The sequence below is a fragment of the Lagenorhynchus albirostris genome, chromosome 9 (assembly GCF_949774975.1).
Source record: "Lagenorhynchus albirostris chromosome 9, mLagAlb1.1, whole genome shotgun sequence".
In the NCBI taxonomy this organism is placed as follows: Eukaryota; Metazoa; Chordata; class Mammalia; order Artiodactyla; family Delphinidae; genus Lagenorhynchus; species Lagenorhynchus albirostris.
Window position 1 is genome coordinate 29,296,337 of NC_083103.1, and position 14,865 is coordinate 29,311,201.

Consider the following 14,865-nt stretch of genomic DNA (forward strand, 5'->3'; position numbering starts at 1 on the left):
AACATGAGGAACTAATTTTCTAGGGATTTCAGAAGTTCAACGAAGACATTTGAAATATTGGACTCATTTTCTCCATACTTACGGTGTTCAGTCCATATACACAAAAACTTTAAAATGACATTTTGTCCACCAGAGGGCACTCATATTGTTCCAAGTATAGAACTAAGAATTATGGCAATTTGAAGAGAGATCTGAGTCAGAAAAATGAAAGAACTCCCCCAAATTACTCAAGTCTTAACTAAATACCAAACAGAAGAATAAAAGCAAATTTTCTTTACTCCATTTTATTTCCTCTCTCCCTACCCTGTTTCCTCCCACCACACACAAAAATTCTTCTCAGGTATATTCATTAATTCACCAAAGAGAAAAAAGAGAAGGGACCAGGGTGAAGTTCTGTGTTCCGCACTTTCAAAGTGCCAGCTTCACAGGAGGGTATATTTTTCTTTAAAATGTGGGAGTGTTGGAAGTGTGGAAGAATGTCAAGAAATTGGTTTTCATAAAGTTACATCCTTGGTGCTTTAAGATGATACCTCTGAAGTTGTTTTCTACCATGAAGCTGATGAACTGCATGCTTCAGATGACAGGGCTTCTTCCCTTGTCTTGGAACTTTACACTTCTCAGGCACTAGAAAAAGCAGAGGTCACCACAAGATTGCAGTCTAGCGTGTTGACAACCTCAAACACAAGTTATTCCAACTTCTGACAAAAGCAAAATAAACTTGTGATTTCTGAGACATGTTGTGTAGCTCATTAGTGGTTTCAACTAAGTGCTGTTTATTGATCTTAAAATCTCTCTCTCTTCAATGAAGGTAGACTTTCACCTATGTCTCCATCTTTTCCAAACACTCCAGCATTATGAACCCAGCAGTTAGACCCTAGTTATTGCTAAATTTAAGCCACTAGATCTGAGGTAAGGATTCTATCTCATTCCAGCTATGCTAACATGTCAAACATTTGCTTTATCCATTCTATTCTGTTTCTCTGCAGGGGCATTTTTATTCATACCTTTCAAAATTAGGCAGATCAAAAGACCCATCAAATCATCTCTGCCTTGGAATTGCTCACCAATGAAAAGTCTGAATTTCTTCTCTATTTTAAAAAGTGCTAGGTTAAGCCAGTTTAGAATGACCTGAAATCTAGCTATTTAATATCTATGTAGTGCAAACACACATACCATAAGTACTTTATAAAAGGAAGAAATAATGAGACAATTTAAGTTTTGTGTCCGTTTGGAAAATTGATGTCAAAGTAATGATCAGAGAACTGCTAATGAACATTTATGAGCTTGAACTTTATAGCCTGGCCCAAAGTTGCCAGGTACTGTAAATCTTTGAAAAAAAATTGCCCTTTAGCACTGCCAAGACCAAGAGCAAAACTGGCCCCCCTTCCCCAATTCACATCTGGGTTCAATTTGTTCTCAGTTAAAAGAGCTTAACCCATAGTGCTGACTTGGGAAAGCAGCAATGTTATATGAAAGGAGCAGAAATAGGTGAATATTTTTTTAAGTCCTCCCTTGAGGGGAAAATCTTGTTTGATTATGTTTGGATAGTCGTTATATAATTGCCTGGTATTAGGGAATTGGCTGGTTTGTTGTTGGACAGTGCCTATTGGGTTTAGATGGTTCTTTTTTGAAGTATGCAGTTTACTGGTCAGAAGCCTTCAAAAATAAAGTACTTTATTACAGGAGCTTTAAACTGAGTAGGATTAAAATGAAGAAAATTAACTCCCTTTCCAATGCATTAGATAAGATACAGAAAGAATTCCATTAATTCAGGTTTAACATGAGAAATACACCAGATATAAAAGTTATTTTTTAATATAGGTAGAGAATGGGAAATAGCAACAAGATTAAGGAAAATGTAAAAGGGCCATGATTCATATTCAGAGGTTTTTTACTAGTTCTTCTCATGAATTTGACAATTTGTAATTTGGCAATTACTTTAAAAGTCTGAATTTTTTAGGGTAAATCAACTTCATGTTTGGAAAGATTTATTCTGGATGGGGAATTATCATAAGATGCATTACAACTTTACCGACTAGATGAAAAAAGCTGAGTAGGTCTCTATTAAATAATAGTAATGATAGTAAAAAAAAAATAGTACCACATCTCATATCCATTGCCTTTTTCTCCTTGCAATGACCTAGTGAGCACCGACTCCCTTCATCAGATCTCAGTTCAATTATCACTTCCTCAGGGAGACCTTCAAACACATTGATTAGGTCAAATCCTCTTCTCCCTGCCTACTGCCCTCACCCTCATGATAAACTTTTAAAGCATCATGCTTCTCTCCTTGTAGGAGTTAGCAAAGTTGCAACTTTACATTTATTTGTGCACTTCTTTGACAAATGTCTATCTTTCCACTAAAGTATAAGCTGCCCAAGGACACAGACTGGTTTAGCTTTCCGATTAGTCACCAGCCTCTAGTACAGTGCCAAGAAAGTAAGAGGTACTCAATGCTTATTTGTTTATTGAATTATGAATGAATAACCAGGCAAGGCAACTGTGAGATTAATGTCATATTACAAAGTAGTTAATAAACTCAAAAACTCCAGTTAGCTAACCCAAGATAACACAGTCATTTAGTAACAGAGTTGGGTGGAACTCAACCCCTTGTCCTACTTTCTTTTCCCAATGTGTCTTATCAGAAAAACTATAACCAAAGCATTACGACTCAAATCAGTACAAGTATAAACTAACTAACCAAATTTGTTTTCCATCACAGTAGTAAAATAAATCAAGTGACCATCAGCAATATTCTAGGTGAATGATTATTTGCAAAGTAAAGTTAAACATCATTCAACCAAATGAAAATATGTCCTCAGAAAATTTATGTTTATTTTTTAAAAGAGAGGAGAAAAGGATTGTATTTTATAAAGTCTGCATCTGCTTAGGTGTAAAGAGCAGACACTTCCTAAAATAGGTAGATCAAATAAATAAGAACAGAGTTTTGATTTTCTTTGCTGTTCTTTAAACAATAACATACATGCTTAGTTTTGATCACTTGATCTAACAGACAAGAAAATCATGATGCAGAAAAGAGAATTAAATTGCATGAAGCTTGTGTCAGAGCTTGTATTAATTTTCTAGTTTGCTTGGGCTGCTGTAACAAATGCTACAGACTAGGTGGCTTAAACAGAAATTTATTTTCTCACTGTTCTGGAGACTAGGAGTCCAAGATCAAGGTGTCAACAGGGTTTAATTTTTCTGAACCTCTCTCCTTTTCTTGTAGATGGCCATCTTCTCCATGTTGTTTTCACATGGTCCTTCCTCCGTGTGTGTCTGTGTCAAAGACAAAGAAAGAATCTTGAAAATAGTAAGAGAAAAGTGACTCATCATGTACTGGGGAGTCTTAATAAGATTAACAGCTAACTCCTCATCAGAAGCTATGAAGGCCAGAAGGCAGTGGAATAACATACAAACTGCTTTAAAAAAACCCAAATTTTAAATTCTAAGAAAATTCTATGAGCAATTCTATGTCAAAAAATTAGAAAACCTAGATGAAATGGGAAGTTTTCTAGAAAGATACAAGGTACCAAAATTCTCACCATAAATTTTGAAGTCCTTTATGTTCTTGTCCATACACAGTAGTCTCATCTATCATCATATCCCCTTTAGCTTATTATACCTCAATTAGCCTGACTCTCATTCAGTTCCTAGCATCATGGAATACAAAATGCTCTATTCCTTTAACTTGTTGATTGTTCCATTTTATCTTTGAGGACTCACTTTAAATGCTATTTCTGCAAAGACAATTTCTTGAACTCCTTATAAGTAACTACTTATTAATGTAATACTATCTGCTTTACCAAAGATAATTTCCTTCATGATAACTTTCCCTCAAATATATACTTGGTAGGTTCTAATCTAGTTTCCAATCAGTTCTATGTTCAAAAACTATGTCCAAACTTCTTTCCTAAATAAAATTCTCAAGGCTGATTTGGGTCTTTGTTTCTGAGCTCCCAGGGCAATATATCTCAACTTAATAGTACATATCTTGAGACCAGATGAAATTAAAAATTTGGGTGGGAAGGCCACACACCCTTAAATCTGATCTTCACTCCAGAGTAGTGTATAAATCAGACACTGCCACTCAAAACCTCTTTAGATCTCATGTATTACAGTTGGGGTTTTGAAGCAGGAGATTTTAGATGACCTAAATTTGAGATTCTCAATATTCCCTTATTGTCTGACAACTGTCCAGTTATTTCAGGATTTATCTTTATTTTTCTTGATGAAAGGAGGAAGTAAAAGCCAATTTACATGACTATTCTGAGTCTTTCCAATGACATCCCCTAGAACAGAGTTTCTAAACCACAGCATTGCTGACATTTTAGGTCAGATAATTATGTACTGAAAGGGTCTATCCTACACATTATTAGATGTTTAGGAGCATTCCTGGCCTCTACCAACTACAAGCCTGTAGCATCACCTTCATCTACAGTTACAACAAACAAAATGTCTCTAGACATTGCCAAATGTCCCAGGGATACAAAATCACCCGCAACTGAGAACTGAAACAACAGTCTCAATAGGCCCACCTTATGCCTTCAAGTTATCACAGGCAATATGTTTACCAAATATTTGTTCAAATTTACAGCATGGGCCTCCATTTTTCAAAACTCAAAAAATGGTTTCCTGACTGCCTAACACAGAGTCAGAGTTTCTTGACTGCCTAACACATTACTGAAAGGTCAATATCACCTATTTTAAATATTTATTATAAATGGCACCACATTTCAAGTTTATGTGGAATCATAACTGCAGAATTAGTTTCCGTACAATAATTCTAGATTCAGAATAAACAAATACAAACATTTGTATATTGTGACGAAACCCAATTTAAATTCATTTCTTACATGTAAAAGTATAATTCTGGTATTTGGTGGGTAGCCTTCTATGTGGGAATTTAGAAACCCCAGTTGTTTTCAATGTGTGGTTCTGTCACTTTTAACACATAGCTTCAAGAGTCACCATGTTTATGTGTTTCAAGTCATAAGCAAAAGAACATGGAGAATTATATAAAGGAGGGTGTTATGGGCTAGACTGGGATACAAGGAAATAGGTTTGATGATTACTCTCAGTGTCTTCTACTCATCATTGTTATATTCTCTCATTGTACCTTGTACTTTTTTTCTTCATGCCATTCATCATAATTATAATAAACTAAATATTTGAGCAGCTGTTAGTTTAGTATCCAACTTGCCTCAGGGGCAGTACACTCCATAAAGACCAGAACTAATCCATCTTATTTGGTGCTGTATCTCCAGATCTAGCAAAGTTCTTGACATTTAGTACTTTCTCAATAAAGCTTTGTTAAATGAATGAATAAAAGAATAAATAAATAGATGAATTAATATCATAGATATGGTACTTGATTTAAATATAGTCTAGTAGATCTTCACAATATTGTATTATTCTTTGCCAGACACAGATCTGGACATTGGTCAACAAGAGATAATGGCTGGCAGGACAGCAGAATATCCTAATGAGGGACGGTAAGGATGGTGATGCAAGAAGCAAGCAAAACTTAGAATTCAGTGCAGTAGTCAAGAGTTTTCTCTCCTGATTACATGATCTCATGCTTACCCTGCTTAGTTAGAGCATTTACAGCTGGTTCTGATCTCCACCTTCTGGCAAGGAGAAAAGGGGCTCTTTAGTTTCCAGGGCCCAGGTTTTATTGATCATGTTGGATTCTGAGGCTTCTTCTGCTGGCTGAGATGGTTAATTATATGTGTCAACTTGGCTGGGCAATAGTGCCAAGATATGTGATCAGACATTATTCTGGATGTTTCTGTGATGCTGTGTTTGAATGAGATTAACATTTAAAATGGGAGACTTTATGGTGGTCAGATTGCCCTCCATAACATGGCTGGCCTCATCCAATCAGTTGAAGACCTAAATGAAACCAAAGACTGACCACACCTAAACAAAAGGGAATTCTGTAGCAGAGGGCCTTCAGACTTAAACTGCAGCCTTGGGTCTTCTTTGGGCCTCAAGTCTGCCCCGCCCACCCTTCATTTATTGGACTTGCCAGCCTCCATAATCATGTGAGCCAATTACAAAAAATAAATCACACAGTATCCTATTGGTTCTGTTTGATGGTAAAGTCAAACACACTGTCCATGTAGAGTGTAATACACTCTAATACATTGATTCCAGACTTCACTCTAAATAACAGTATTGCCCTTATGCTTTACAAGAATACCTACTTTCAAAGAGTTTGCATAGAGTTGCACTCATGTTTGAAATGGAAAGTGGTCTCTAAAACTGTGGGTATTAGATTCCACTTATCTATTCCCAAATTTATTAATTTTACTTGGTTTTAAGCATCTTGAGTGCAAACACTATATTATATCCATCTTTGTATTCCTAGCATCCAGCCAATAGCAGAAGATTTTAGAAAGTGTGCTGAATTAAATAAATAGACGAATGAATGGCTCAATACTTACGTGCTAAAATATAGGTCTCAATGTGGATTAAATTAAATGAGATCAAGAATGTAAAGCATTGGGCTTCCCTGGTGGCACAGTGGTTGAGAGTCCGCCTGCCAATGCAGGGGACAAGGGTTCGTGCCCTGGTCCGGGAAGATCCCACATGCCGTGGAGTGGCTGGGCCCGTGAGCCATGGCTGCTGAGCCTGCGCGTCCAGAGCCTGTGTTCTGCAACGGGAGAGGCCACAACAGTGGGAGGCCCGCGTACCGCAAAATAAAATAAAATAAAATAAAATAAAATAAAGTAAAGTATTTATCAAAATGCCTGGCCATAGCAAGAGTGCATCTAACATTAAGTTTCTGTTTTTTGAATGTGTATGTCAGAGATATAATTTCCTTCATTTCCATAATTTTCTATTTTAACATCTTTATTGGAGTAGGATTGCTTTACATTGTTGTGTTAGTTTCTACTGTATAAAAAAGTAAATCAGCTATACTTATACTTATATCCCCATATCCCCTCCCTCTTGCATCTCGCTCCCACCCTTCCAATCCCACCCCTCTAGGTGGTCACAAAGCACCGAGCTGACCTCCCTGTGCTATGCGGCTGCTTCCCACTAGTTATCCATTTTACATTTGGTAGTGTATATATGTCAATGCCACTCTCTCACTTTGTCCCAGCTTACCCTTCCCACTCCCTCTGCCCTTAAGTCCACTATACATCTGAGTCTTTACTCCTGTCATGCCCGAAGGTTCTTCAGAACATTTTTTTTAACATTCCATATATATGCATTAGCATACAGTATTTTTCTCTTTCTGACTTACTTCACTCTGTATGACAGACTCTAGGTCCAACCACCTCAATAAAAATAACTCAATTTCATTTCTTTTTATGGCTGAGTAATATACCATTGTACATATGTGCCACATCATCTTTATCCATTCATCTGTCAATGGACACTTAGGGTACTTCCATGTCCTGGCTCTTGTAAATAGTGCTGCAATGAACATTGTGATACATGACTCTTTTTGAGTTATGGTTTCCTCAGGGTATGTGTCCAGTAGTGGGATTGCTGGGTCATATGGTAGTTCTATTTTTAGGATTTTAAGGAACTTCAGTAGTGTTCTCCACAGAGGCTATATCAATTTATATTCCCACCAACAGTGCAAGAGGGTTCCCTTTTCTCCACATCCTTTGCAGCATTTTTTGTTTGTAGATATTTTGATGATGGCCATTCTGACTGGTGCGAGGTGATACCTCATTGTAGTTTTTATTTGAATTTCTCTAATGATTAGTGATGTTGAGCATCCTTTCATGTGTTTGTTGTCAATCTGTATATCTTCTTTGGAGAAATGTCTATTTAGGTCTTCTGCCCATTTTTGGATTTGGTTGTTTGTTTTTGATATTGAGCTGCACGAGCTGCTTGTGTATTTTAGAGTTAATCCTTTGTCAGTTGCTACATTTGCAAATATTTTCTCCCATTCTGAGGGTTTTTTTTGTCTTGTTTATGGTTTCCTTTGCTGTGCAAAAGCTTTTAAGTTTCATTAGGTCCCATTTGTTTATTTTTGTTTTTATTTCCATCTCTCTAGGATGTGGGTCAAAGAGGATCTTGCTGTGATTTATGTCACAGAGTGTTCTGCCTATGTTTTCCTCCAAGAGATTGATAGTTTCTGGCCTTACATTTAGGTCTTTAATCCATTTTGAGTTTTTTGGGGGTATGGTGTTAGGAAGTGTTCTAATTTCATCCTTTTACATGTAGCTGTCCAGTTTTCCCAGCACCACATATTGAAGAGGCTGTCTTTTCTCCACTGTATATTCTTGCCTCCTTTATCAAAAATAAGGTGACCAGATGGTCATGGCTTTATCTCTGGGCTTTCTCTCCTGTTCCATTGATCTATCTTTCTGTTTTTGTGCCAGTACCATACTGTCATGATTACTGTACTTTGTAGTATAGTCTGAAGTCAGGGAGCCTGATTCCTCCAGCTCTGTTTTTATTTCTCAAAATTGTTTGGTCTATTCGGGGTCTTTTGTATTTCCATACAAACTGTGAAATATTTTCTTCTAAATCTGGGAAAATGCCATTGGTAGTTTGATAGTGATTGCACTGAATCTCTAGATTGCTGTGGGAAGTATAGTCATTTTCACAATGTTGATTCTGCCAATCCAAGAACATGTTATATCTCTCCATTTGTTTGTATAATCTTTAATTTATTTCATCAGTATCTTAAAGTTTTCTGCATACAGGTCTTTTGTCTCCTTAGGTAGGTTTATTCCTAGGGATTTTAATCTTTTTGTTGCAATGGTAAATGGGAGTGGTTCCTTAATTTCCCTTACAAATGTTTCATCATTAGTGCACAGGAATGCAAGAGATTTCTGTGCATTAATTTTGTATCCTGCTACTTTACCAAATTCATTGATTAGCGCTAGTAGTTTTCTGGTGGCATCTTTAGGATTCTCTATGTATAGTATCATATCATTGGCAAACAGTAACAGTTTTACTTCTTCATTTCTGATTTGGATTCCTTTTATTTCTTTTTCTTCTCTAATTGCTGTGGCTAAAACTTCCAAAACTATATTGAATAAGAGTGGTGAGAGTGGGCAACCTTGTCTTGTTCCTGATCTTAGTGGAAATGACTTCAGTTTTTCACCATTGAGAACGAGGTTGGCTGTGGGTTTGTCATATATGGCCTTTATTATGTTGAGGAAAGTTCCCTCTATGCCTACCTTCTGGAGAGTTTTAATTATAAATGGGCATTGAATTTTTTCAAAAGCTTTTTCTGCATCTAGTGAGATGATCATATGGTTTTTATCCTTCAATTTGTTAAAATGGTGGATCACATTGATTGATTTGCATATTTTGAAGAATCCTTGCAATCCTGGGATAAACCCCACTTAATCATGGTGTATGATCCTTTTAATGTGCTGTTGGATTCTGTTTTCTATTATTTTGTTGAGGATTTTTGCATCTATATTCATCAGTGATATTGGTCAGTAGTTTTCTTTTTCTGTAACATCTTTGTCTGGTTTTGTTATCAGGGTGATGGTGGCCTCATAGAATGAGTTTGGGAGTGTTCCTCCCTCTGCTGTATTTTGGAAGAGTTTGAGAAGGATAAGTGTTAGCTCTTCTCTAGATGTTTGATGGAATTTGCCTGTGAAGTCATCTGGTCCTGTGCTTTTGTTTGGTGTAAGATTTTTAATCACAGTTTCAATTTCAGTGCTTGTCATTGGTCTATTTATATTTTCTACTTCTTCCTGGTTCAGTCTCAGACGATTGTGCTTTTCTAAGAATTTGTCCATTTCTTCCAGGTTGTCCATTTTATTGACATATAGTTGCTTGTAGTAAGGTCTCATGATCCTTTTTATTTCTGCAGTGTCAGTTGTTACTTCTCCTTTTTCATTTCTAATTCTGTTGATTTGGGTCTTCTCCCTTTTTTTCTTGATGAGTCTGGCTAATGGTTTATCAATTTTGTTTATCTTCTCAATGAACAAGCTTTTAATTTTATTGATCTTTGCTATTATTTCCTTCATTTCTTTTTCATTGATTTGTGATCTAATCTTTATGATTTCTTTCCTTCTGCTAACTTTAGGGTTCTTTTGTTCTTTTACTCTAATTGCTTTAGGTGTAACTATAGGTTGTTTATTTGAGATTTTTCTTGTTTCTTGAGGTAAGATTGTATTGTTATAAACTTCCCTCTTAGAACTGCTTTTGCTGCATGCTATAAGTTTTGGTCCGTTGTGTTTTCATTTTCATTTGTTTCTAGGTATTTTTGGATTTCTTCTTTGATTTCTTCAATGATCTCTTGGTTATTTAGCAGCATATTGTTTAGCCTCCATGTGTTTTTATTTTTTACAGCTTTTTTTCTTGTTATTGATATCTAGTCTCATAGCATTGTGGTTAGAAAAGCTACTTGATATGATTTCAATTTTCTTAAATTTACCAATGCTTGATTTTTTTTTTAACATCTTTATTGAGGTATAATTGCTTTACAATGGTGTGTTAGTTTCTGCCCCATAACAAATTGAATCAGTTATACATATACATATGTTCCCATATCTCTTCCCTCTTGCGTCTCCCTCCCTCCCACCCTCCCTATCCCACCCCTCCAGGCGGTCACAAAGCACCGAACCGATATCCCTGTGCCATGCGGCTGCTTCCCACTAGCTATCTACATTACGTTTGTTAGTGTGTATATGTCCATGACTCTCTCTCGCCCTGTCACAGCTCACCCTTCCCCCTCCCCATATCCTCAAGTCCGTTCTCCAGTAGGTCTGTTTCTTTATTCCTGTCTTACCCCTAGTTTCTTCATGACATTTTTTTTCTTCTTAAATTCCATATATATGTGTTAGCATATGGTATTTGTCTTTTTCTTTCTGACTTACTTCACTCTGTTTGACAGACTCTAGGTCTATCCACCTCATTACAAATAGCTCAATTTCGTTTCTTTTTATGGCTGAGTAATATTCCATTGTATATATGTCCCACATCTTCTTTATCCATTCATCCGATGATGGGCACTTAGGTTGTTGTAAATAGAGCTGCAATGAACATTTTGGTACATGACTATTTTTGAATTTTGGTTTTCTCAGGGTATATGCCCAGTAGTGGGGTTGCTGGGTCATATGGTAGTTCTATTTGTAGTTTTTTAAGGAACCTCCATACTGTTCTCCATAGTGGCTGTACCAATTCACATTCCCACCAGCAGTGCAAGAGTGTTCCCTTTTCTCCACACCCTCTCCAGCATTTATTGTTTCTAGATTTTTTGATGATGGCCATTCTGACTGGTGTGAGATGATATCTCATTGTAGTTTTGATTTGCATTTCTCTAATGATTAATGATGTTGAGCATTCTTTCATGTGTTTGTTGGCAGTCTGTATATCTTCTTTGGAGAAATGTCTATTTAGGTCTTCTGCCCATTTTTGGATTGGGTTGTTTGTTTTTTTGTTATTGAGCTGCATGAGCTGCTTGTAAATTTTGGAGATTAATCCTTTGTCAGTTGTTTCATTTGCAAATATTTCCTCCCATTCTGAGGGTTGTCTTTTGGTCTTGTTTATGGTTTCCTTTGTTGTGCAAAAGCTTTGAAGTTTCATTAGGTCCCATTTGTTTATTTTTGTTTTTATTTCCATTACTCTAGGAGGTGGGTCAGAAAGGATCTTGCTGTGATTTATGTCATAGAGTGTTGTGCCTATGTTTTCCTCTAAGAGTTTGATAGTTTCTGACCTTACATTTAGGTCTTTAATCCATTTTGAGCTTATTTTTGTGTATGGTGTTAGGGAGTGATCTAGTCTCATACTTTTACATGTATCAGCCCAGTTTTCCCAGCACCACTTATTGAACAGGCTGTCCTTTCTCAACTGTATATTCCTACCACCTTTATCAAAGATAAGGTGTCCATATGTGACAACGCTTGATTTTTGACCCAAGATATGATCTATTCTGAAGAATTTTCCATAAGCACTTGAGAAGAAAGTGTATTCGGTTGTTTTGGAATATCCTATAAATATTAATTAACTCTGTCTTGTTTAATGTTTTATTTAAAGTTTGTGTTTCCTTATTTATTCTCTGTTCAGTTAATCTGTCCATTGGTGAAAGTGGAGTGTTAAAGTCCCCTACTATTATTGTGTTACTGTCGATTTCCCCTTTTATAGCTATTAGCATTTTCTTTATGTATTGAGGTGCTCCTAGGTTATGTATTGAGGAGCTCCTAGGTGCTTCTAGGGTGCATAAATGTTTACAATTGTTATATCTTCTTCTTGGATTGATCCCTCGATCATTCTGTACCATCCTTCTTTGTCTCTTAATAGTCTTTATTTTAAAGTCTATTTTGTCTGATATGAGAATTGCTACTCCAGCTTTCTTTTGACTTCCATTTGCATGGGCTATCTTTTTCCATCCCCTCACTTTCAGACTGTATGTGTCCCCAGGTCTGAAGTGGGTCTCTTGTAGACAGCATATATATAGGTCTTGTTTTTGTACCCATTCAGCTTGTCTATGTATTTTGGTTGGATCATTTAATCCATTTACCTTTAAGGTAATTATAGATATTTATTTTCCTATTACCATTTTCTTAATTGCTTTGGGTTTGTTTTTGTAGGTCTTTTCCTTCTCCTGTGTTTCTTGCCTAGAGAAGTTCCTTTAACATTTGTTGTAAAGCTGGTTTTGTGGTGTTGAATTCTCTTAACTTTTGCTGTAAAGCTCTTAATTTCTCTGTCAAATCTGACTGAGATCCTTGCTAGGTAGAGTAATTTTGGCTGTAGGTTTTTCCCTTTCGTCACTTTAAATATGTCCTGCCACTCCCTTCTGGCTTGCAGAGTTTCTGCTGAAAGATCAGCTCTTAACCTTATGGGGATTCCCTTGTATGTTATTTGTTACTTTTTCCTTGCTGCTTTCAATATTTTTTCTTTGTACTTAATTTTTAATAGTTTTGTGTGTCTTGGCGTGTTAGTTCTTGGATATATCTTGTATGGGACTCTCTGTACTACCTGGGCTTGATTGACTATTTCCTTTCCCATATTAGGGAAGTTTTCAACTATAATCTCTTCAAGTATTTTCTCAGTCCCTTTCTTTTCCTCTTCTTCTTCTGAGACCCCTATAATTTGAATGTTGGTGCATTTAATGTTGTCCCAGAGGTCTCTGAGACTGTCCTCAATTCTTTTCATTCTTTTTGTTTATTCTGCTCTGTGGTGGTTATTTCCACTATTTTATCTTACAGGTCACTTATCCATTCTTCTGCCTCAGTTATTCTGCTATTGATTCCTTCTAGAGAATTTTTCATTTCATTTCTTGTGTTGTTCATCATTGATTGTGTTCTCTTTAGTTCTTCTAGGTCCTTATTAAATGTTTCTTTTATCTTCTCCAGTCTATTTCCAGATTTTGGATCATCTTTACTATCATTACTCTGAATTCTTTTTCAGGTAGTCTGCCTATTTCCTCCTCATTTGTTTGGTTAAGTGGGTTTTTACCTTGCTCCTTCATCTGCTGTGTATTTCTCTGTGTTCTCATTTCACTTAACTTACTGTGTTTGGGGTCTTCTTTTTACAGGCTGCAGGTTAGTAATTCCTGTTTTTCTGGTGTCTGCTCTCAGTGCGTAATGTTGGTTCAGTGTGTTGTGTAGGCTTCCTGGTGGAGGGGACTGGTGCCTGTGTTCTGGTGGATGAGGCTGGATCTTGTCTTTCTGGTGGGCAGGGCCACATCCGGTTGTTTGTTTTGGGGTGTCTGTGAACTTAGTATGATTTTAGGCAGCCTCTCTGCTAATAGGTGAGGTTGTATTCCTGTCTTGCTAGTTGTTTGGCATGGGGTGTCCAGCTCTAGAGTTTGCTGATCGTTCAGTGGAGCTGGGTCTTAGCATTGAGATGGAGATCTCTGGGAGAGCTCTAGCTAATTGATATTACATGGGGCCAGGAGGTCTCTGGTTGTCCAATGTCCTGAACTCCACTCTCCTACCTCAGAGGCTCAGGCCTGACACCAGGCCTGAGCACCAAGACCCTGTCAGTCACATGGCTTAGAAGAAAAGTGAGAAAAGAAAGAAAGAAAGAAAGAGAAAAAATAAAATAAATTAAATTTTTTAAATAAAAATATTTTTAAAATATTAAAATAAAAATAGTAATAAAAAAAGAAGAGAGCAACCAAACCAATAAACAAATCCACCAATGATAACAAGCACTAAAAACTAAACTAAGATAAACATATAAATCAGAAACTTGTCAGTCACATACAGCAAACCCCAATTCTACAGTTGCTCCCAAAGTCCACCACCTCAATTTTGGGATGATTTGTTGTCTGTTCAGGTATTCCACAGATGCAGGATACATCAAGTTGATTATGGAAATTTAATCCACTGCTTCTGAGGCTGCACAGAGAAATTTCCCTTTCTCTCCTTTGTTCTCACAGCTCCTGGGGTTCAGCTTTGGATTTGGCCCCACCCCTGAATGTAGGTCGCCCTCGCATCTGTTCTTTGCCCAGACAGTAGCTGGTTAAAGGAGCGGCTGATTAGGTGTCTCTGGCCAGGGGGAGAGAGGGGTATGGCATGCGGGGCAAGCCTATGGGGGCAGGGGCCAGCATGATGTAGCAACAGACTGAGGTGCACCGTGTGTTCTCCCAGGGAAGTTGTCCCTGGATCACGGCACCCTGGCAGTGGCGGGTTGCACAGGCTCCTGGGAGGGGAGGTGTGGATAGTGACCTGTGCTTGCACACAGGATTCTTGGTGGCTGCAGCAGCAACGTTAGCATTTCATGTCCCTCTCTGGTGTCCATACTGACAGCCACGGCTTGTGTCCATCTCAGAAGCTCGTTTAGGCAGTGCTCTGAATCTCCTCTCCTTGAGCACCCGAAACAATGGTCTCTTGACTCTTAGGCAGGTCCAGACTTTTTCCCGGACTCCCTCCCGGCTAGCTGTGGCACACTAGCCCCCTTCAGGCTGTGTTCACACAGCCAACC

At 37.4% G+C, this 14,865-nt stretch overlaps 1 protein-coding gene across 1 annotated transcript in view; it reads right to left on the bottom strand.

Annotated features, from left to right (window-relative positions):
- Positions 1 to 1,977: 1,977 nt before the first annotated feature.
- The window catches only part of METTL15 (methyltransferase 15, mitochondrial 12S rRNA N4-cytidine), a 374,509-nt gene continuing 361,621 nt past the window's right edge, over positions 1,978 to 14,865 (bottom strand). The window contains exon 6 of the mRNA XM_060159490.1: positions 1,978 to 3,279. Coding sequence (XP_060015473.1) covers positions 3,254 to 3,279 — 26 coding nt within the window. The 3' untranslated portion in view covers positions 1,978 to 3,253. The remainder of the gene's footprint in view (positions 3,280 to 14,865) is intronic.